Source organism: Phycomyces blakesleeanus (genome assembly GCF_001638985.1).
Source record: "Phycomyces blakesleeanus NRRL 1555(-) unplaced genomic scaffold PHYBLscaffold_4, whole genome shotgun sequence".
In the NCBI taxonomy this organism is placed as follows: domain Eukaryota; kingdom Fungi; phylum Mucoromycota; class Mucoromycetes; order Mucorales; family Phycomycetaceae; genus Phycomyces; species Phycomyces blakesleeanus.
The window spans coordinates 1,231,102-1,254,756 of NW_017265137.1; the positions used below are offsets into that span (position 1 = coordinate 1,231,102).

The window sequence follows — 23,655 nt, forward strand, 5'->3', positions numbered from 1 at the left end:
AGACAAAGTATGTAGTGGGGCCCAATCATGGCTACTGTCTCCCTTTTTGGAATCACGCACTTCTCCAAAAAGTAAATGAGAACTCCCTTCATCAGTCGAATCGGGCCTGTTTGGGGATGGTGCACCTGCCACCTCCCTGCATCAACGACCTTAGAAATGAAAGGAACAAGTCAATCAAACGCCAATTGTATTTTTTTTCTGTCTTTCTTGCTTCCCCTTCTTTTTCTTTTTGTTGACATTTTTTTTTCATTCATTCATTCATTCATTCATTCGAGTAACTTCAGTAGATATTTTAGCTTGAAAGAAGAGGTACCAAAGGACGTCTTGTCTTCATTATCATCATTAGAATTGCCAGTACTAGTTCCAGTGGCATTACCCACAAGACTTTTAATAGACTCAAGATATAAAGACATTCCAAAAAATCAATATCACTTATAAGAAAAAATGTTCTCTCCTATAGATGACTCAAAAGCACTCTGAACTACCTTCGTTCGATTTCCAGCTATGGCTACCTTCTCAGGTCGACACTCTTGGATCATTTTCAGATGATTTAATAAAACAATTTGACTCTAAAAGCTTTGTTATAAAAAGTCAAGTAATGGATGCCCTCCACGGTGCACCAGAGGTAAATAATAGCTAGACATCTTTATCTTTATCTTCATTTTCTTAGGGGAATGTTAGATAATGACATGCTTTGCTTGAAAAATGTTAATTATTCTTTCTTTCACTTTATGATATTGTATAATACATACATATACAAAATAAAATAAAATAAATAAATAAAAAAAAGGATCGCCAATCGTCTGTAACACACAAAGCGCCTTATCGAGATGACCTGACTACGACAGCCGTGGCCGCGATCGACAGAGAGGATGCGGAAGATACAGCATGGGTAGATCCTAGGCATAGCACCCTGAGAGAAGAATATCGGGCACACAACATGGCCACACGCGAGGAGAAGAAGGAGCCTCTCAAAATGGCTGTCGACAGAGGACTGCATAAAATTCTAAAGGACACTAGCGAGACTTTTCTCGGCAGTATTGGCTCTGCAGATAATAATATTAGTACTCCAGTCGAGCTAGACCGTCACGCGTATTCGCAAGAAGCTGATTCAACCCTGTCTTCAATCTACAGTGCAGAACTTGAGACTACAGCAGAGGACAGGGAGGCTGATCAATTTGAGGACACATTATCTTTGGAAATAGCGAATGAGAAACATCCCACAATTACCACCACACCACCACCACCAGTACTAACACTAGCACTAGCATCAGCACCAGCATCAGCAGCAACAAAAATAAACACAAACACAAATACAAATACGCACTCACTCACTCACACGCACAACACAGCTGCAGTCCCTGGAGTTTCAACCACTCTTGCTGTCCCTCCTGCAAGAGACTTTGCTTCAATTGGTGCTAGTGCTACACTTACAACAATTGCCACTTCACAGCAATATGGAGAGGAAGAGGAAGAAGACGAAGACGAGGAAGAATATAGAAGAAGGAGAAGAAGAAGAGAAGAAGAGGAAGAGGAAGAAGAGGAAGAAGAAGAGGAAACAGCAGCAGCAGCAGAAGCAGCAGAACAAGAGGCGATGCTACAGAACAATGAGGAGATGACAGCCCGCTCGACCGTGACCGAATCACTTATGCCTTCTACAGTATCACCTTCACCAGCTTCATCCCTACTCCCTACACCACCCCCGACCGAAGAGATATCTTCCAAAGGCTTGCTGCACAAATCCTCCGCCTTTTTCCGTCAGAAGATGACAAAGTTCAAAAAGGGGCATGACTCCAACGGTCATCCTCCTATGCCCCGCAACATCTTTTCGTCTTTCTCACTCTCGCATGACAAAAATGGCACGAGGCAATATCCACCAAAGCCACTCCAGTACTCGCCAGTAGACCCACCTTCGGATGATATGTCCCACCGCAAGTCCTTACCCCTGCCTTCTAAATCCAGGACAATGGACACCCGAACAGAGGACAGAAGACGTTCAGAACCTCAACCCACGGTCTCAAAGCAACGCCGCTCTTTCTTCAGTCAGCTTTTACATAGGGGAACGGCCTAAGTAAAAAAAAAGAAAAAAAAAGCAATGATTTATAATTAATTATATTGCTTTCAGAAAGACCGGTTTATCAGACCAATTAATATATACTTTATTATCTCTTCTCTTGACCTTTCACAATCAGTGCGTCTTTAAACCAACTTTATTATATGCATAGCCACACCATTTATTTTCTTTATTTCTTTAAGCATCACATTCATTAGCCTACCCCCACTCAATTACTTTTATTACTTTTATTATTACTATTATTTTTTTGATCTCTTTTCATACTAAATTTCCCTTCTTTCTTTCTTTTTTTATATATAAACAAATACACCATATATCTCACACGCACATTTATAAATACACAACCTTGAACTGGGCTCCTTTACTTAACAAAAAAACACGTGTGAAATGAGGAAAGAAAATTATTATTAAAAAACAAAGAAAAGAATATACATAGACATAGACATGGTCATGGTCATAGACATATATAATTAGATATATATATATATATATAGGGTTCAAACTTGTTCACTTGACACCCCATGTCTCCCACAATTTCTTGCTAAGGGATGCACCCCATTTTCGACGCATAAAGGCATTTGATGTTGCATCCCTTGCCAACATCTTGGCAGCTTTTGTATCGCCTTTCTTGGCTTCAAACGCTTCAAATAGAGCATGAGGGGTTTGGTAGACCTGAGAAAGGGCTGTTGCCTTATCGCCACTCACGCCGCGCATTGTCCTCAACATCCGTCCATAGAGCTCCTTGAGAGTCGATGCTCCGTATTTACTATTAAGACGGTTGTACAATGGATATGAAATGGTATAGTACTCCAGAGATATTTGTTGGCCTGCTGCTGATGATGCTGATGATGCTGCTTCTGCTGCATAATCTGCCCTTAATTTAAGGTAATTCTCACGAGACACGACATGCTCTGGAATGCGATAAAATGTAGTGTTGGCGTACATTTTCTCAACCACACGGGTCATGCAGACCAAGTAATCAATCGTATCGTCAATTGACTGGGTGCGCTTGAGATAAAATCCGTCAATGACCTGTGTAGCCGCCATTGCTGTCTGTATCGCCTGGAGTCCGAACCGGACAGCCTCTTCCTTGTTGTATTCTTCGACCACATACATCACTTTGCGGGCACCGGATTCCTTGAGACGCTTCTTTTGCTCGTGGAAGCGTCCGTCCTTAATACTACTGATCAGATCATCAAGTCTCTTACGCTCTATGATGATATCCAAAAAAAGCCAATCTCCAGGACTGTCTGACCCTCGCTTCTGGGCTATCCAGACGACATCACCCAGATCTAGTGCCCGAGTGATTACCCGTACACCCTTTTGTGCAAGCTTTTCTTGGATATAGTCACGGTTATTGCGCATCTTGACCTCTCGGTTGTCAAGAATCAATACGATATCGTAACTACCTGGAGAGAACTTTGCAGAAGGATCATGTCGGCATTCGTTTAGAAAATTGCTGTCCGCTTGAGATTCTTGTTGTTTTTGTTTTCGCTGCTCGTACTTAGATTGAGACTGAGGCTGAGACTGAGGCTGAGGCTGAGACATATTCGATCGAAATGAAAAAATATCCTCGAAATCATCATCATCGTTATTATTATAATAATAATTATCATTATCATTATCATCGTCAAAGGCACTACTGTAGCCATTTGTACTATTAATTGGTTGTGACTGACTATACTTTCGCTGAGCTACTTGAGACGAAGAAGGTTGTGATGAAGTGAGCTGTGATGAAGTAAGTTGTGATAAAGTGACTTGAGATGAAGGAAACTCGGACTGAGTGAGGTTTCCTTGTGGGAAAAGTTGCGAAGAGCTCTCAGGATCCGAGGGCCAAAATTCGTCTCTTGGTTCTCGGGAGAGAGGCAGAAGTGGAGTAGCCGGTAAGCCTGGGCAGATAACCTTCGCATGCACTTCAGGAATCCGGCCTGTCAACAGGTTTGGATTGTCTGCATCAACTTGGTGGTGTCCAATATGTGCTATTATGGCTTCGGTCTTTTGTTTCGATAGAAATTTGACATGGTAGTTGTGGCTGTCATCGAAATCTATAGATATTGGATATGTAAGAACATCTTATTTTATTTTGTGGGTTATATTTCTATATATACACACACACACACATATATATATATATATATTTATATCTCTTTTTAATTTAGTACTTCTTTACCGTCTTTATCAAAGGCAGCCTGCCCTACATGTCTCACAGATTCTCCTTCTGTATCTAGATAAGTATAATGGAATACAGACATCGAGATTGTCTCAAATGGATCCTAATGTATACATATGCCAATATATATATATATATATACATACATTAGTTTCCAAGTTGGAAATAAAACATGATAGCGTGGGAATAGTTTACCTTTTCTATATCTTCACTGAAACCAAAAGAAGGAGACCGAAGATTGTTTGGTGTATATGAATGTTGTGATGGTGAAGGTGGTAGAGGTGAAGGCGAAGGTGAAGATAATATAACTATGTCTGGCTCTTCAAACGAATAATTGAATGGTGATAAATGTGGTTGTGGAGGTGATGGAGGTGATGGAGAATATAATTCAATAGGTTGGTTTGATGGTAACCTTGGAGACGGTATATCTTCTGTGAGATCCAAACATTCGAAATACGATTCATCCCATCTGTAGTCATCTTGTCGATCCAACGCTGGATCAGGGCTTTTTCTGTATTTTTGAGTTGATGGTTCCTCTATAGGTAGTACTTTTTTTGGTATCACGATAGACATGGCTTTTGTTGATAATACAGAACTTTTTGTTCTAAGGAATGCGGATGATGATGTGGATCTTGATGCTGATGCTGATGCTGATGCTGATAACGATGATGATGATGATTGTGGTGGTAGCTGTGGTGATAATGATAATGATAGCGATAGTGATAGTGGTAATGATGTTGATGATGCAGCTATCGGTGACCCTGACAAGGAACTTGAAGGTACATCTTTGGATTTCTTTGACATATATTCAGCAGGATTACGAACATACAGACTGAGGTCTATTCCTCCTTCCATAAAACTCTCAGACTCTTCTTCTTCTTCTTCCTCGTCTTCTTCGTCTTCTTCTTGCCTTTGCACAGGCTTTCTTTTCCTGGATTGGGATTGGGATTGGGATTGAGTTTGCTGTGACGCTTCAGGAATTCCTGCATTTCTAAGTTGTGTAGCCATGGCAACACCCTGATCAGTCAACATATATCTTGCCGGACTGCCCTGCTTCCACACGTAGCTTTTATTCATCAAGGTCTTTATACTATTCCATGCCGTATAGCTCTTTCCGGGCTCAGCAAGGTCGAATGATGCATTGGCATAATCCTCGCCACAACGAATGATTTGTTCTTTTGTAGCTTGCTGCTGCCCATTATCACGTTGATCCATGAGACTGAGTAAGATTGCATAAGCGCCTGACCGGTACGTTGGAACATATGTTCTCGTTGGTCGTTTTCTAGCTGCAGCTTGACTGGACTCTTCTTGTTGAGTTCCTGATCCCTCTTGAGTACCAGGATTTCTTCTTTTTCCTATATATATATATGTGTGTGTGTGTGTATTTTTTTTAAAGAAATTAATTAATTAAAAAAAATTTAAAAAGAAAAGAAAAGAAAAAAAAACTCAATTCTTGTATATGCTGCGACGCTCAGCTGTACATAACAATATACCTTTTGTTCGTACAGGTATTGGTAGTCCATTCGCTTTGCAATGCTCTATCATTTTTTTCTCTAATTTATCAACCATTCCAACGCCGATCCCAACAAGCTGAAGTGCCTCAGAGGGATGCTGGAATGTTATTGGACATTTGGATAGTGAATCATGTGCCTAGTAACAAGCAATCAATGATCAGAATTACTAAACAATTGCCATGACATTACTATTGATTTACTTTTTTATAAGTGAAATAAGCTTTGCTCTGAAGACCCCGAGCCTTTTCCATCCATTCACCGATCCAGTCTCTAAGCAATGGGTTTCCACATTCAGGTGGCATTGTTACTGCCTTTTGTCCAAAAAAAAAAGGCAGAAAAGAGACTGATTCGTAGTTTCAATGAACAAGGAAATCAATGAAATGAAAATATCACAACTACAGAGTCCTTTTATTATTTTATTTTTTGATATTGATATTGATATTGATAAAAATTATCTTTGATATATATATAAATTATATTATAGATTCATATAAATAATTGTATGTATATGAAGGAATCTATTGATATGCATAAATATATGAAAAGGAGGAAGAGAGGAAAGGGAAAGAAGAAGATCAAATAAAATGAGCATGTGATTTTTTCCGAAGGGCTTTAGTTGTAGGTATCGTTCATTGTCTGAACAAACATGTTGTTAATGTATGTAGTCCACAGCTTATCGCCAGCCTTGTCTGTTTTGACCATTGACTTGACAAGTTCAAGGTAGCTTTCTGCGGTCAAATCTCTGAGGCCATAAGCGTCCTCAGTGGTGTACTCCAGTTGGTAATCCAACGGAGTTGTGCCATTTTCTTGGGCTTCTTCCCAGCGTGTAATGTTGGCAAAGTATTGGTCAAACCCAAGTGGTGTACCATACGGCTTGGTGGTAGGAGTGTCTTCATTTGGGTTAGTGCTTGTTTCATAGCGATAGATACGGACGGTTGGGAAGAATGCTGGGAGGACAGAGGGCGCAATCTGAACTACAACGACAGGTGCTTGTGGATCCTGTGCAGGGGGGGGTTCCGAGCTATTCTTTTTGGATTCAATGGCCTCAATAGATTCGTACATATCTCTGAGCCAGTTAACGTATTTGTCAAGGTTACGGTTTGTGTGAAGCATGTCGTCTGACTCGTCTGACTCGGTTACATTGGTTACAATTAGCTCCTCGGTTAGGTCGGGGCGACCATCGTACAAGAGAAAATGATCCATGTTGAGATGGCCGTAAAAGTGGCCAAGCAATATATCCGAGTAAACTGAGGAAATTCGTAGGTATTCGTCAAGACAGGTGTTACGGTAATCCCGGGTAGAGGGAGGGACATGACCAATGATATATGCTCTAGATCCTTCTTTTCGGGTTTCGGCGAGTTCATTGTCAAGCCACTCCATGTGACGATGAGCGGGAGTACCTTTCTTGCAATGCTTGACAGCCTTGTTACGAGAAGAGAAAAAGAGTGTATTGAGAGAGATGATACGGAGATTGGGAGCGACTTGAATGCTAAAATAACCACCGTCTTTAAATGTGTCACGTTGTTCTTTGGGAATCCAGTGTCGCCAGAGTCTCTCGTAGAATGCCAGAAGGCTCGAGTCAATCTTGGCATCGCCGATCTTGTTAGCAGGATAAACATCGTTGTTACCAAGGGCAGGGACCACAGGAACAGTGGGCCAGAAAGCGTCAATCATAACATCTGTCATGTGTTGGTTCAGTTTGTAAACTTGCTTTCTGGTTCGTGGGATGTCTTTTTTATCCCAGTCATGTCTATGTTTGGAACAGAAAGAAAAGAAGAAGAAAAGAAAGAAAAAAAAAGGTTAATACTTTTATCTATTTGGTGTTTAGTTATTAGTATTATTAACCTCGAGTTGTCACCAGTCCAAACGATAAAGTCAAGTTTATCTCGCCATTCTCTGACAAGCCAGTCGATGGTTCGTTCGGCAAGCTCTATCGGGGCATCACAATGTTCACCAGGAGCGCCTAATCGGCCACCAACCAAAACTTTTTGATTCTTCGGTTTTTTGCGATGGGATTTGGCAGCCGCTAAGCTAGGCATATCGTGACAGGCGGATTTGACTGTAGCACCAGGCTGGTAATCGGCATCAACCTAAAATAAAATAGAGTAAGGAAAATATTAATATCTTAAAAATATTAAGCTCCTCTCCCTTTGGTGTACACAATGATGTATATGTGATAATATATAAACAAAAACAAAAAACAAAAACAAAAAAAACAAAAAAGGATACACACGTGCATATCGGTAATGTGCAAGAAGTATCCATGCTGTCTAGTAATTGGAGCTGGCCCAGGCCCATGCGCAGAAGCAGGTCCAGGTGCAGGGGAAGAGTGAATAATTCGTTGATCTGACGAAACGTCGTTGGTTCCTCTCCATGATGAAACAACTGTGGCCAAGTTAGGGAGATCTTGTACTCGCTTTAAAGAATCTTGGGGTAAAATGCAATAAAATACACCAGCCCAGAACAATAGAACAAGGCCGATTGAAGTGTAAATCATCCAGTCCGATAATCAAATAAATATATAATGAAATGTAGAATAAATTAATAAAATAAAATAAAAGGTTAGAGAAAGTGAAAGTGAAAGAGAAAGAAGAAAGACAATCGACTGGGGCTGGGTGGTATTTATTTAGGAGATATTATGACGCTTGTCATACAGCTATTTTTTTTTATTATACATATATATTTATACAAAGATCCTGTCCTGCAACACATATCTCTAGGGAACATGTATTGCTTCATTTAGAAATCCAAAGAACTATTTCTTTAGAGGTGCTCACGGGATTCTTTATTGAAATAGAAAAGTCTATTGATACAGTTGCTAAGCACCATATTAAGTGATTTAATAGTTCCAAAAATAGACTTTTATTCAAAGTCCGTACATAGCATGCCTGCTAGAGAGGGTAGGTGAAGTTTTTCTGAATATTCATATATGGTAGTTTATGTCAATTACTATCATCACCACCTATAATAATCGTTTTATTTTTACTATCTTGTCTTAACTTCCAGACTTTTATATGTCTTTTGGACTAGAATTTTTTCTTTTTCTTTCTATACAGGAGTAAGTATTATAATTTGTAATCTATAAGGAAGATATAGAGGGAAAAAAATGACTTTTTATATGCTGTAGGTCCAAATAAGATTAAGTGTCTTGAGTTTAGTATTTATTATAGCACCGACACACAGTTACGTAAATGACACCTATATTTGTCATTTTACACCATTCTAAATTTGGTGCTTGGTAATTTTTTGTATCGATTAAACTTTTTTTTCTGTTTCAATAAAGAATTTCACGAGCACTATTTTTTTTTTATACAGATTTCTTATTTGAAATAGACCACTCACAATGTAAAAGAACCATTGTGCTGTCACACTACAGCACCATTGTTAAATGCACTATGATTATGGCAATTATTATTAATAAGATCGAGACTTTGAATTTATGGCCAAGCAAGCTCACAGACAACCTAATAAACCCGCATTATCAACATTTAAAAGACATTGCACCTTGTATTAATACATTTTCTGTTTTTAATTTTTTTTATAGTTAAAACCAGAGGCTTTGGAGTTTATCGTTTCAAAAACCATAAAGATAAAGATAAATATATATATATATATCTCATTCAAAAAAGGAATTTCTATAGATAACAGATTATATTTTAATATTGTGTAAGAAGATTGTTTTCCCCCTCAAAGTTTATAGTGCAAAAGCAAAGAAAAAAGATATCATTCCTTTCCTCTAGGCAAAGGAAAACGAAGAATCCTTGTCTCTCACTCTCACTCGCTCTCATTTTTTTTTCCCCTAAGAAAATTTGTAAAATGTACCTGATTCGTCTCCGATAAAAAGAGCAAGTCATAATTCAACGTCACTTATCAAACGCCACCGAAAAATTTTATGAAAGGCATTTTGGCTGGTGAGAATTACTTTCCTTCTCTTTCGATCCTCGTGAAATAATTATCCAAATGGCTCCCGTCAAGTCTACCCCCGTTGCTGTCAAGAAGTCCAAGTTCGTCATCGACTGCTCTGGTCCCGCCAACGACAAGATCTTCGATGCCGCTGCCTTCGTAAGTAAACATTTGTGATCTACTTTTTTGTTTTGGGAAAATTCTGACCCCTTTTCTATAGGAGAAGTACCTCCACGATCGCATCAAGGTCGATGGCCGTACCAACAACTTGACTGAGGCCGTTACCATCACCCGTGGTGCCGACAACAAGATCACCGTTGTTGCCTCCATTGCTTTCTCCAAGCGTTACCTCAAGTACCTCACCAAGAAGTTCTTGAAGAAGAACCAGATCCGTGACTGGCTCCGTGTCATTGCCACCGATAAGCAGACCTTCGAGCTTAAGTACTTCAACATCGCCAACGAGGAGGAGGCTGATGAGGAGTAAATTGTTTTCTCTTTTGAAAACTTTATACTTAAATAAATATTCTGGAATTGGAGGGGGGGTATTGCTAATCTGTGGGTGAGACGAGAACGAACCCGCTGAGCACCTTCTTTTTTTTTCTCTGCTCACAAATCACAATCTCTGTCGATCGATTCGATTCTTTTTTTATTATTATTTTATTCTGTGTGTGTTCGCTTGTTATTGTTGTTGTTTTCTTGTGTATGTGAATATCTACACATGTGTGTGTGTGTGTGTGTTTGGGTACACAGGTGTGGTTTATTTATTAGAGGCTCGACTGATAAGCTGACGGGCAGACAAGTAAGTATTATGTTTCTAATTTTTTTTAAAAAAAGTATATATATCAAAGGTGGAACGGCTGTCATTTAAGGGGATAAGCCTCAAAAATACAATTTTTTTATAATAAAAAACAATATTGATTATATACAATAAAAAACAGTGATGAGATGCAAGAGTATACAACATTTTAATAAAAGTCGTGTTACAATAATTTTGAAAGTTTAAGAGCATCTTAATCGGTAAAATTGTAAATTTGTATGTAAACTGTGCGTACTTTAATCCACATTTGTTTGTCTAAATGAATGTAAACTAAATCATTATCTTCAAAAAATATTTAATGAATATCTGAATTTAGCATTTCTTTAAAACATTCAAGCAATACAAATTAAAAGTTGATTTTGACATATGTATATGTTTCAGCATTTTCTTTCTTTTTAGTATTTTTTTTTTTTAAAAAAATGAATAGCAAAGTTTCGTATCCTTCTACTGTCGATATCTCTTCTCCCGCATATGCTCCCATGTCTTTCAATACATCCTCTGTTTATGTAGTTTTGAATATCAGGTAAAAGAGTATTCAAGTTCCGTGAGAGGGATAGAGTGATGACTATCAATTTCATATCGTCTTCTTCATCGTCACCAAATAAGAATTCAAATTCTTTCTGTATCCAAGCCCTTGTTAAAGATCGATAGGATTTTGATAGGCATTTACATTTTGTAATATTTTGTTTGAGTTATTAGTATTATTGATGTGAATACATGCTTTCTGCCAAGGACAAAAGTACAAGCCTGAAAATACTTTCGTACTTTTGCCAGCACTATCTCTTGATAAAACAATAATCTTTAACCTGTATTTGGTCATACAGCGAGAGCACTTGTGTTGTACTGTGGATGAACACAAGGTCAAGATGTCTGTGGGTTATTTTCTGTACTCTATTCGTCACGATCTCCCAATAAAAAAATCGTCTTCCAAATTGTACACCAGTTCTCTAGGCATATCATAGGTACAATATATACGCTAATGAATATCACAGCCAAGTAAATAAATTTGTATACAAGCATAGCTTTAAAACTTACAGGATATTTAATAGCATTTTCAAAGACACTTAGCACAAAAGTCTGCTTCTAAAGTCCACGATACTGTTCAGGTAGGAGATTGTAAGGGTAAGACAGACAGACAGACAAAAAGTCGCTGTAACTTTTGATACTGCTATTTTTTAGAGGAAACTAGATGTATATGTACTCGTTTTTTTTAAAGTCGGCAAGTGCAAAAAAAAAACAGTGATATTGGAAACAATAGCCTCGCTGTTGACCCTTTGACCCATGATGAATGACTATAGGGAATACCAGATTTTTTGTTGTGCTATGTAAACGAGGCCGAGAGAGTCTCAGTTTCTGGCAGCATATGTATTGATAAAGATTTGAGCTCCAAAAAAGAGCTTTGCTTTGTGATTCTCTTGACAAGAAAGTCGGTTCTTTCTTCTTCTTCTGGGTTTGATGACATTTTGAAGGTACAGCATGTAAGTAAAGGCGCTCGTAGCTTTTGCCCGAGTTCATTCCTTCGAACTTCATCTAGCTTTAGCCTGTAGCTCTAGAATTATCTTGAGCAGGCGCTACTATAGCTGTACTGCTGCTGACTCCTTTAAGTCGTGTCTTCTTTCCCTTTCGGTTTTGTATCTTTCTATCATCTCTTTGATTACGTTTTCTTTATCCTATATATTATTATTATTATTTTAAAAAGGCTATTGGAATGAAATATTTTAGAGTGAGTGTATATGAATTTTATATACTTTACTTTTTATGTAAAAGAGGCATCTTTAGATGCCTTTGGAAAATGTCCTGACTGTAAACAATTTGGCCATAAGAGCAATGACTACCACTATATAAAAATAAAATAAAAAGAAGTATGAATATGAATGTGATGCCTAATGTATTTTAAAGTGAAGAAACAGACCATTTTCTTTGAGATGGGTTACTGCTTCAAAGGATGGAATAATGAATATAAAGCTTTAAAGGAAAGGTGAAGACTAAATCTCAAAGATGTATTGTGCAAGAGCTAGTCACTGTTTATCAGTTGTGATATATTAAGGTTAGTGAAATAAGCAACAGCTTCCATCACTGTAAAGAGTCGAGTAGTTTGTGAAAGGCGATTCTGGTTGTCTTGGAAACCAAAGTTAAAGTAAAAAAGTGAGAATGATGATGTTTAAACAATTGATGATTGGTTGGAGTGATTCAACAGAGACATTGAAATAAATAAATAAATATATATGTTTGATTGTTTTGTTTATTTGCTGGCTATTGGGAATTGACAACTCTGCAGCATTAAACTGATGGATTGTTCCAGGCACATTAAAAGCTATATGATTTGTCTGAATTTCATTTTTGCTGCGTCCAAAAAAAAAGGGGGGGTAGACAGAACATTTGAAAAGATTTTGATTCGTTTGAAGAAGAAAAGAGAGAGAGAGAAAATTAACGTTGTCAGATATACAGCAAAAGAAATATAGTACTATAAAATATTTAAAAAAAAGAAAAAGTGAACCTTTTTTTCTTTTATGTGTATAAAAAATATGTAAGGTCCGATCATTTTTTTTTTTTTTTTTAAAAAAAATGTGTTCAAGTGACGGTGGAGCCACTAAATATTTATTTATTTATATATGAAATAAAATAAAATGTCGGTGATATTTGTTCTTTGGAAATAGAGCTATCCCATTGGCTATTTAATAAGCGTTATGAGCGACCACAGGTGTAAAAATAATAAAAATAATAATAATAATAATAATTATTATAATCACCTTTCTTTTTTTTTTTTTTTAATTTTTAATTTTTTAATTTTTCACTCTATTTTCCTCTCTTTCTCTATTTTATTTTATTTTATTTTATTTTATTTTTTTATTTTGTGTGTGTGCGTGTGTGTGCTTGTGTGTGTGCGTGTGTATGTGTGTCTATACGTGCGTGTATTTTTTATATTACTTTCTACAATTCTCATTATAAACTTGTCTCTGCGTTTACCATCTCCTCCTGCTGTACTTTGCTCTGTTTTGTTTTGTTTTATCCAATTTACCTTCATTTCAAACCCCCTGGCGTCATGAGATTCCTATTCCTGACTTTATGTCTCCTCTTACATCCAACTGCTATTTTATCACTAGCACCAGCAATACCCGGTGATTCTGTGTTGATACCAGAACCATCTTCGTTTATTCCATCTCGAACGAGCACATTCAATACACCGACCATCACCAATTCTCCCCAAACCTTCGACCCTCCGCCTCAATTCCACGAGGACGAAGAACCACATGAAAGACACGGCCGAGACGAACAGGATAAACGGGAAGAAAGGGACGAGAAAGACAATAAGTCTAGTCAGACCGAAGACGAACGAAAAAAAGAATCAAGCGATAAAAGAGTTAGAAGCAGCGCACTCCACGCTACCACAAACACCCACGGAAAGACCGTCATCGTAACAACAATCATTATCGTGTCTAACCCAGATCCCGACCAAGTTTTCCGTGCTATGGGCGACGGAGACGACAAGACAAAGCAGTCCGGCGACCAGAGCTCTTCGACTATGACCGATCCAAATAGCTCAAACTCTGATGGGCAGAACTCATCTGGAGAAGCACTCGGGAATGGCTATCAGCGTAAAAAGAACGAAGTTCGTCGAATGGTAACGATTGCCTCTCTTGTCGGTGGTCTGGGTGGTGTTTCTGTCATAGCAGCTGCTATCATCCTCACACGCGTTCGCATCCGAAAGCGACGGGATATGGCAGCCAAAAATATCCACGCCGACGATTCTGACGATGATAATGATAGCAGCAATGATAATGAGTTTGATCTGCCTCTAGATATCGAAAACGGTGGTTCGTCTCCACAAGTTCGAGAAATACAGACTTCGGACAACGACCACACCAACCGAAATGTGAGCCAAGATCGTTCTCCGCCTGAGCCCTCTGCACCACCTGCACCGTTGTCACCTTCCCTAGGAAATGTTCAAGGTGTGGTGTACGAACCTTGTCCTCCCCGAAGGACCATGTCGATGCAACTCCAAAGCTCTTCACCTCTTCCCTCAGCACCAACCATCAAAGAGCTCGATGGACTGGCAAACGACTACCACAGAATGCCCCCACTCTTCCAAATCCAGGCCAGTTCATCTCACACCAATCACTCTGATTCATCTCATCCGTCATCTTCTACTGCTTCTTCCGCATGTCCTCACTGCAAACCAGTAGAACTTTTGGTTCCACCAGAAGTTCCCCCACCAGCCTACACCCCAAGTGCACCTCCTCTTTACACAATACCACCCGCCAATGCTGGCCAAGGATCTTCAAGTTCTTGCCCTTCTTCCCCACAAAACTCTGATACCTGTGGATCCTGATCAATTTCAGCCGACAGCAAACAGAACAAATATATATAGGGGGAAGTGGCTGGTTCCTCTTTCCTTTTTGTTGGCTTGACTCATTCTTGATTTTGTATATTTTATCCCCCTCTATACTTTACTTCACTTCCCCTCCTTTATTTATTTATTACTATATTTTTTTTTCTTTCTTTCTTTATACCTGCTGTTACCCATCTCTACAAATGTAGACCACTTTACACTCATCCACCACATTCACATCATAAAGGAACTAGGCTTTCCAGCCTTCATTCTCTTTCCTTCTTTTCTGTTGATTTTATTTTATTTTATTTTATTTTATTTTATTTGTATATTATTAAGCAACAAGTTTGCAACAAAAAATTTCCCCCTCTTCATTGACTCCAGACCTATCTAATAAAAATTACTATATATATATAACCAAAGAAAAAAAAGGATGTCTTTTTGCCTATGACGTGAAAATCACACTATTTGCAAATAATCTATAATACTTTTTTAATAATAGTAATAATAATAATCAATTTATGCAAAATATACAGGCAAATGATGTATACAATAGTCTAAAGGTAAATTTTGATATTACTAGTATTATCCTTTTAATAAATCCAGGATTTGTATGCTGGTACCAATTGTCTATCTATATTTATGAAGAAAAGGTTTACTATATGCATACATCATGTTTAGTTTCTGGGTTAAAAAATATTAAGCCAATTTAATAAGATCTTTAGATATGATGGATGTGGTGATACCATGTATGTGTGTATGCGTGCATATATGCATGTGTACATTTACATGTACATGTATGTGAGCATGTGTGTGCATGTATATATATATATATATTTATTACAGATAGCATATTTAATAATAAATTCACCAATGTTGAGACTCAATATTCTTTTAGTGTGCTCTATTGTTTGTATTCCTTTTATTATTAAAGCAATCCAGCTGAACATCCTCTTGCTTTATATATTAAACAGAATATGAAAACTGTGATATCCACGAGTTTATTTAACCTTTTAATAATCATTTGAAAAGCTGTTTTTTTTTAAGGTTAATCTATTAACATCTAAACCAGAATCTTTTATATATATATTACATAGCTATAAGCAATTTTGGGTTTGGCTTGATTTGTCAGGCCAGATCTTTAATATCTGTTAGTATTAGACATCTTACCTATTATTATTATCATTTTAGAAGAAGAAAGGCCTTTAATAAATATCTAGAACACACAGGCTATTTTAGGGTTCATACAAACGTTTTCCGGGGATTTGGAGGAAATCTTATTTCAGAACATCAAACACATCTGAGTACGATATATTCATATCCACGACAAGGTTTCCATTCCCAGCACTAAGACTATATTACATATAAAGAAGTATATTTCTGATCCGTTATTCAAATTAAAAGAGGTTAGGCATTATGCCTTTAGAATCAATTTTTTATAGAATAATTTTTAGTTCATAAGCATTTCAATAACCCAAACCGAATTACTCGTAATTCGTTACCGGCAGTATACAAGTGTTGATTAACTTAATTCAGACCATTTGGCAATCTTTTACACCAATATCTTTTATAGCCGTGTAGTTGATGCACTAAATTGTACTAGTTGTAAAGTTGAATAATCAGTCAGTCATTGGAATCTTATTTATTCATCATACTACTTTTTTGTAATGTAACTTTAATGAGAATCATCTTGATTGACAAAAACAAACATTACGTTTGTTTTTATCTTCTTCTTATAGTAAACAAACGCCAAACGTAAACAAAGAAACTTGAGAAAACAAAAAGGCGACTTTTCGTGATAAAGTGTTTCAGGATAAAGAAGTTTATATCTCAAGTCCAAGTAATTGAATAAATAAAACTCAAATGGATATGCGGGGAAAGTGTGTGTCCTGATGACATTCAAGTTTGTATCCTTCACACTCCTCTTGTATTCAATTTTTAATGCTCAAAATCAAAAATCGTGTTACGCGACGTATATTTGCACCATGGTGTAAATAGGCGTGTATGCATGTATACATGCATGTATGTATGTATGTATATTATGTATTTTCACTGTTAACTAAACGTATGTTTTATTCAATAGGAAATATATATTTTACCGTTATATTCTCGACAGTCATTTAGTCCGTCATATATATTATACGATTCCCAATCAGAATCTGCCATTGAATAAACAGACCAAGTGAAAGAAGATGACTGTAATTAAGAGAGCATTACGGCAACAACAGCAGCAAAAAAGAATCTTGTCAGTTATGTATTGTGAAAATAGATAATGTATTTTGGCAATAGAATATCAAATTGAGCTTATATATAAAGCTTTCCATATTATTTTCATTTGGTTTACTGTAACGTTAGAATGGCCAGTCAAAGGATCGCTTATTCATGATGTTTTTTTTTGTAATGTTCTCAGTAAGGGTAGGCTTAATTGGCAGAAAAAAAGAAAAAAAAGCATTTGGTCATTGTAATATTTTTATACATGAGAAAATAGATGAATCATTTCGTAGTGAAGCATCTCGGAATAGAGGTTTATTTCTGGCGTCAAAATAGCTTAAATAAATGTCAAACTCAAAATTGCATACAGAAAAAGTGCATAGGCTCTGGTGGTATTCAAATTTGAACACTTTCTAGGACAGATATAGAAGAGGAGTACAAAGAGTGAAGAATGACAGAAATAAACCTCGAATTGACGCTACCTCTATTTACACCGTATTGAAAACACCGGGGTAGTAGTATTATTTTTCTGGAAAAATGAATTTCCAGAAAACATTGTTTATTTGAAAATATCCCTTCTTGCAAGGCATCCTTAGAAAATAATGATTAGTGCTTTACTGACCCTAGCAAAAGAGTGAAGTATGTATATATACATATACCTCTTGTCTTTGTTCGATAAAGTATCAATTAAGTGGCTACACTCCAATAATAATAATCATACAAGGTCGAATATAGGGTTCTTGCTTGTCCTATCCAAAAGTAAGTTTGGATTGTAAGATTCAATAGCAAAAAAAAATAGCTTTCTACTACTATTTCCAAATCACGTACAATCTTGTCTATCTATTGTTTTCTAAGCATCTTGTCTTTTGCATATATATGCTAATTTATGCCTTACACCCACCAACCCAAATCATATTTCCATCATTACCAAAGTAATCTAGAGTATTTTATAATAAGATATTGGCTGTTTCTAATTTTAATAAATCGACACCTGAGGTGGTCATAATACGGCTTAATATATTCTCGTTAATGTTGTAGTATAATAGTCTTGCTTCAATGGCTTTGTCATACTTGAATAGAGCCATAGGTTACACTTGCTCTTGCTCTTGCTCTTGCTCATATTCCTCGTTATCTCCTCAACGTCTTTGCCATCCATCAATACTAATAGTAATAATAACAATAACAATAATAAAGCTTCTTCTCCTCGAGTGTGTGATCCCTGCCTTTATTAGTTGAAAAAGAGAAGCTTTGTATCAAACTTTTCTACGACATTATTTGTGTACCCATGTGTTGTCTGTTACAAATAATTGTATTTACCACTCCCAATTAGAGACATCCATACTATCTACTAGTATCACCCTAAAAGGACTTATGATCATAGAAGAAGAGCAGGACACCTTGTATTTGTGAAGCGGTAAAGAAAGATCTGAATAGTTTATTTTTCGGTGTCCCATTTAAGCGTTGCTGGAAGTGAATTATCTTTATCTCCTTCCTGTCTTGCTCGTAAAAATGAATTTTCATTATCGTTTTTTAAGGATGAAAATAAAACGATCCAATCTTCTGATTCGAGCACGATTGAAGTAGGATAGTAATTCAGCTGTTTGGGCCATGCTTCGATGTAATTATTGGCCAAGTCTATTTGATATTGAGCGATGTACGGCCCTCCTCATCTTCTCAACAGCTCTTCGTTTGCAGTCCATTTTCTTTCAAAGTATTACAGAAATTGGTGTTGATATTGCATTTTGGTTTTGCTACTTGAAGCCTTGAATCTGTTATTTCTTTTCTCTTTTTCCTTTCCTCTTCTCTTTTTTTTTAAATATATATATATATATATATATATATATATATATACTCTCTCAAAAACATCCTGCTCATCTAATTCAACTAGAATGTCCTTGAGTTTGTCCTTCTAGCTCTTGTTTGTATGCAGCAAGCTGATCTGATGTAAATAAAGCATTTGACTTCACTTTTGTTGTCGAGATTATGTTGCCAAGCACGAAGAGCATGTAACTCGCAGTAATGGATTGCAGTCAGATGTAATGCTGCTGCGATTGCATTAACTTCAGGAATGTTATAATCGATGTTGATGGTAATATAGACAGGGGGAGGGGTGAGGGTAATAAAAAAAAAAAAAAAAAAAAAAAAAAACTACTACTGTTCTCACAAAGATGAACAAGCCATTGGTTGATAAGATCAACACTCTGATCTTTACTTATCATATATGCAACAGGGAAGTCCTTTTTTTCCAGTTTCAAGATGCCGAGTTACCAAAGGAATACGTAACTTCCATGTTTTTAGACGAAATGTTGTGGGTAGCATCGAGGCAAAACGACTGGGTAATTATCATGACTCCTACTTGCGAAGGTGATTGGAATCCAAAAGCAAATAGATTTTTCGTTGGTACTGTAAGCAGAAATATTGCCTGTAAATATGCAATATTTCTGTGATGCTAATTTCACATTCATCCAAATTGAAAGAGGTGTTTTTTTCTTCAGAATCAAACATGTACAACAAAGTCTTCATCTATATTTTTGTACAAAACTTTATTAAATACAAGCTCTCAATATATATATATTTACAAACCTTTCCCTTTCAATTGTAAATATTTCCATAATTTGGCCCTCTTACTCCAACACTCCAGTCATCAATCTGTCTGAGAACAGAAGCTCCAGTGTTGTTGCAACTGTTTCCACCCCTCAGCTGATCTTCGATAATTTTGATTTCCTCGGAAGGCAAAGGGAGGGTTCCAATTTCTGACGCCTCGCCAGGAACGTGGTTTGTATGGTCTTTTTTCATGCAAAACGTAACAACATCAGGATTACTAATGTATTGCTTTATCTGCAAAGCAGCAGTGCAACCGCATGTCTTGGAATCCTTTTGCGCGAGACGGTTTTGGCGTTCTGATTTGTAGATGCCTGCCCGATGACACTGCCGAGTCTCACCGAAAATGAGCTCTCTTTCGCGAAGCCGTCTCTTCTTTGTCCACTTAGTTGAGCACAGAAAGTTAATGCGGTCTAAGCATTGCTGCCATTCGCTGGAGTTCACTGATATCGTTGTATTGAGAGGAAGCATTTTGATGCCATCCAAGGATGAGTTGACCAAGGCATTCTGAACGTTATAAATGTTGTAGATGACGGTACTCATAGTAGCGTTTGACATATTGAGCTTTGTTTTTCAAGTAGGGAGAAGGGAGAGAATTAAAAAAACGGGAGAAAATAGTACTTGTTACGAAGCTACTCTACGAAGCCTCCACCTGTAAAAGCCACCAGCACGTATAATTAAAACTCAACGCGACAGAAAATAAGTGGGTACTTTGCTCTAAAGCGGAGATTCATAAAGATCTACAAGGTAAAGGGTGGACGAAAAAAAAAAGGGGGGGGGGGGGGGAGTATAATCAAAATCCCACTCTCAGACCATCCCTAACAACATTTGCTAATTCACTTTATATATATATATATAAAGCATTACCTTTTTTTTCAATATACATAGCTATAGACTATACTCTTTGAATGAACCTTAGGTAGTCCATTAGGCATATAATGCAAACATGTAGAGGTATATATATAATTTCTTATTAAATCAACTTCTTTTATTGTATGTAAGAAATTAGTGAAAACATTGAATAGACCAAACACTTTCTTTCTCTAATAAATGATACAAAAAAAAAGGTTTTTTTTTATGAAATGCAGGGTTACACTACTAAATCTTATACTCGTGCTATTTCAAGTCGGTATATCCGTGATTCTATATATTTTCCTTTATTTATTTATTTTATCTTTACAAAGCCACTATGGGCTTCTTTAACCGTTAAGAAATCGTTGTATTTTACTTTTAGAATGTATAATACCGACCATACCCCACTTGGTCCAAAGTATCGCATTCTTAAAAATATCACTACTTGCCAAAAACGTAAAACGGTAATGCCTATTATTTTGACTACCACTATTACAAGTCTTCTCTTGGCTCAAACATAATATTGCTCTGTGGATACGTGTTCTTTTGATAAAACATGATTATATCTTACCAATCAAAAGAGCTAATGATTCTTACTTATATCAAACAAAAAAAAAATTTACAAAGAAACCTTTATTTGAGATTTCTTCTATATATATATATGTGTAAGCTAAACATTGGTATACGTTGTAGATATTTATAAGTTATACATTTTACCTTTACAAATTACTTGTGAAATAGCAGCCGAAATGTAAATTATCAGGGATGTATTAATGTGTATAGCTTACAAAAAGTACAAATTTTCTTTTGGTCAGTTATGTTTTCTTTTAAATAAAGAACCAAAAAAAAAAATTGCTTAATCTTATCTGATAATGTACCTTTTTTCTTTTCTTTTCTTTTCTTTTCTAAATTTGTACTTTCTGAAAAATGTACTCGGTTAATAATGATAATAATAACCCCATATTAAATATATCATACCTTTCTTTGGTTTGTTGTTACTGTAATCTAGATCAGAATAAATTTTGAGAGCTTTCTTATGGTGATTTGATCTGATTATGTAGGCTGTACTATGTAAGGTTACATCTAGATATGTATAATTGTAAATGTAAAACCGAGAATTGGTTCCTCTATCTCCTATTTATTGCCCAATATAATAAAAAATACTATATTTTATGTAGTATGTGAAGCAAAGTGCTCATCCTATATCCAACGGTTGGGAATAATACAATGTTCCTACTATAATTTATTTCTCACCACTTTGGCTGCTAAAGGCATTGCTCTAATCAGTCTGTGCTATGCTTGAAACGAAATATTTCTTGTAATATATATATGACGTGCTTCTATATTTTCTGAATAAAGGGATGTATCTTGGAATAGATTTGATTCTATATAGCTTTTATATCTATGATCTAGTAAAGAATAAATACTATATATATATATATATATATATATAGAAAAAGGCAATGTATTACATATCAGCAGCCGATTAGTACCATGTTATGCCGTTAATGTCAACAAGTAGGACAAGCATGTAACCGTTCCAGTAGAATTAAACTAATCACCTTTTAGTAGATTTGTTGATGCTGCTGCGGACAGTCGTACAATTAGATCTAATCTCATCTGACAAGCACTTAGGCCTCACTGCACGCTGCATACTCTAAACCCATGAAGCTGCTTAAATATTGACAAGTCTCCTTTTTAGCTGTCTATAGTGTATAATATAAGAATGCTCGTCCAGATAAAAGTAATTATGTAGGATATGTCTTGCAGTGCAAACCAACACATTTGATACTATCTCTCTCTCTCTTGGGTCTACTATTTTCAGAGAGTATTTTCTATATTATCATCTTTTAGCTGTATATGTTAAAATCAACTAAAAATAAATAAAAAATACAAAAATAAAAACGCACATAAAAACACAAAAAAAATTAACCATGAACACTGTTGATGCTATACAGTAATCCGGACCGTCTTTGATCAATCAACTCTTGTTGTGATTTGGCTGTCAAGAGTATCATATATGATATAGCACTATTTGAAAAAAAAATTTGATAATTCCGATGCCAATTTTGAAAAGTATCATAGACATTTTTTCTTTCTTTCTTTCAAAAACGCCATCTGAATCGCCACTAATTTTCCGCCGTATAGTCTATAATTTGGTTTCATATTGCCTGTCATCAAGATCTATATCTTGCCAAGCAAATAAAATGGTGTACCAATTCAATTGAATGGGTTACTTGTAATTTTAATTTAGAGATTCTTTTTGTTGTTGTTGAAATTATTTATATTTCACACGCCATTTTCTATCTTGGTAAAATACACTACATACGTATGTTTGTCTAACATCACGGCTTTTAGATAACGCCGGCCCGAAGAAGGGTAAATCTTGTATAGCCAGAACCCGTTATTGTTAAGATACCTACGAGTTAAAGCAGGATAATAATAGATCATACTTCTTCTTCTTTTTCTTATTGTGTTTTAATTACAATGTTTTACATGCTTATTTTTTAGTATTACGCCGAAGTTTTGTGATATATCGATCATTATAAGAGATGCTGTAGATAGATAGATAACAAGATAGGTATATTTGAGGACCGTGCCAAAAATATGACTCGATAATCCTGTTACTCAATTAATGGCCATTCTTTAGAGAGAAAGAGAAAAACATGATTTCTTTAATATAAGCCTAGAATATAGCTACAATTAATGGTTTATACTTCTAAAACAATCTTTAATATGTATATATGTATATATGTATGCAAATCCAAATCAATCTGTAAAAAATACCAATTTTGGTGTTTTATTCAGGGCAAAATAATACAGTACAGGTCAATATGAGTGATCTGATAAATATCTCTCAAAATAGAAAATTATTCAAAAAGAAAGAGAGACTCCAGTTAGTGTAACAATATTTGAAGTATATTCTGAATATAACATACAATATCTTGCATTATATTGAATGACTGAATGAATGAATGAGTGAGTGAATGAATATATGTGTATAGCTGTATGTGGGTTTATATTATCTATTAAAGTTTTTGAGTACATATTTCCTGGCTATATTTGACAAATCCAAATATGTGATTAAGGCTTATGTGAAAAAGAGTGTACTTATTGCCTTTTATTTTATTTTTCTTTATAAAAAAAAGCCAAGTCAATGTATAGGTTTATAGACGCATATAC

At 36.1% G+C, this 23,655-nt stretch overlaps 6 protein-coding genes across 6 annotated transcripts; 2 read left to right on the forward strand and 4 right to left on the reverse strand.

The window, feature by feature from the left end:
• Nucleotides 1–2,581: 2,581 nt before the first annotated feature.
• PHYBLDRAFT_154576 (hypothetical protein) lies at nt 2,582–6,060 on the reverse strand (the record flags this gene model as incomplete). The annotated part of the gene is made up of 4 exons (XM_018433339.1): nt 2,582–3,533; nt 5,215–5,599; nt 5,738–5,894; nt 5,959–6,060. The coding sequence occupies 4 exons, from the start codon at nt 6,058–6,060 to the stop codon at nt 2,582–2,584; spliced, it is 1,596 nt and encodes a 531-aa protein (XP_018295631.1).
• Nucleotides 6,061–6,135: 75 nt separating this feature from the next.
• On the reverse strand, nt 6,136–8,330 carry PHYBLDRAFT_179918 (hypothetical protein). The gene is made up of 3 exons (XM_018438232.1): nt 7,992–8,330; nt 7,604–7,848; nt 6,136–7,508 (listed from the first exon to the last, which is right to left on the reverse strand). Exons 1-3 carry the CDS (start codon nt 8,253–8,255, stop codon nt 6,371–6,373), a joined length of 1,647 nt encoding a protein of 548 aa, XP_018295632.1. The 5' UTR covers nt 8,256–8,330; the 3' UTR covers nt 6,136–6,370.
• Nucleotides 8,331–9,696: 1,366 nt separating this feature from the next.
• PHYBLDRAFT_179919 (hypothetical protein) lies at nt 9,697–10,317 on the forward strand. The gene is made up of 2 exons (XM_018438233.1): nt 9,697–9,820; nt 9,882–10,317. The coding sequence occupies exons 1-2, from the start codon at nt 9,719–9,721 to the stop codon at nt 10,143–10,145; spliced, it is 366 nt and encodes a 121-aa protein (XP_018295633.1). The 5' UTR covers nt 9,697–9,718; the 3' UTR covers nt 10,146–10,317.
• Nucleotides 10,318–13,521: 3,204 nt separating this feature from the next.
• PHYBLDRAFT_141471 (hypothetical protein) lies at nt 13,522–14,808 on the forward strand (the record flags this gene model as incomplete). The annotated part of the gene is made up of 1 exon (XM_018430598.1): nt 13,522–14,808. One exon carries the CDS (start codon nt 13,522–13,524, stop codon nt 14,806–14,808), a length of 1,287 nt encoding a protein of 428 aa, XP_018295634.1.
• Nucleotides 14,809–18,454: 3,646 nt separating this feature from the next.
• Nucleotides 18,455–20,178, reverse strand: PHYBLDRAFT_164499 (hypothetical protein; the record flags this gene model as incomplete). The annotated part of the gene is made up of 5 exons (XM_018435018.1): nt 18,455–18,654; nt 18,775–18,823; nt 18,982–19,079; nt 19,288–19,441; nt 19,648–20,178. The coding sequence occupies 5 exons, from the start codon at nt 20,176–20,178 to the stop codon at nt 18,455–18,457; spliced, it is 1,032 nt and encodes a 343-aa protein (XP_018295635.1).
• Nucleotides 20,179–20,785: 607 nt separating this feature from the next.
• On the reverse strand, nt 20,786–22,003 carry PHYBLDRAFT_60726 (hypothetical protein; the record flags this gene model as incomplete). The annotated part of the gene is made up of 6 exons (XM_018440686.1): nt 20,786–20,913; nt 21,044–21,055; nt 21,190–21,255; nt 21,451–21,606; nt 21,807–21,898; nt 21,966–22,003. 6 exons carry the CDS (start codon nt 22,001–22,003, stop codon nt 20,786–20,788), a joined length of 492 nt encoding a protein of 163 aa, XP_018295636.1.
• Between the last annotated feature and the right edge of the window lie 1,652 nt (nt 22,004–23,655).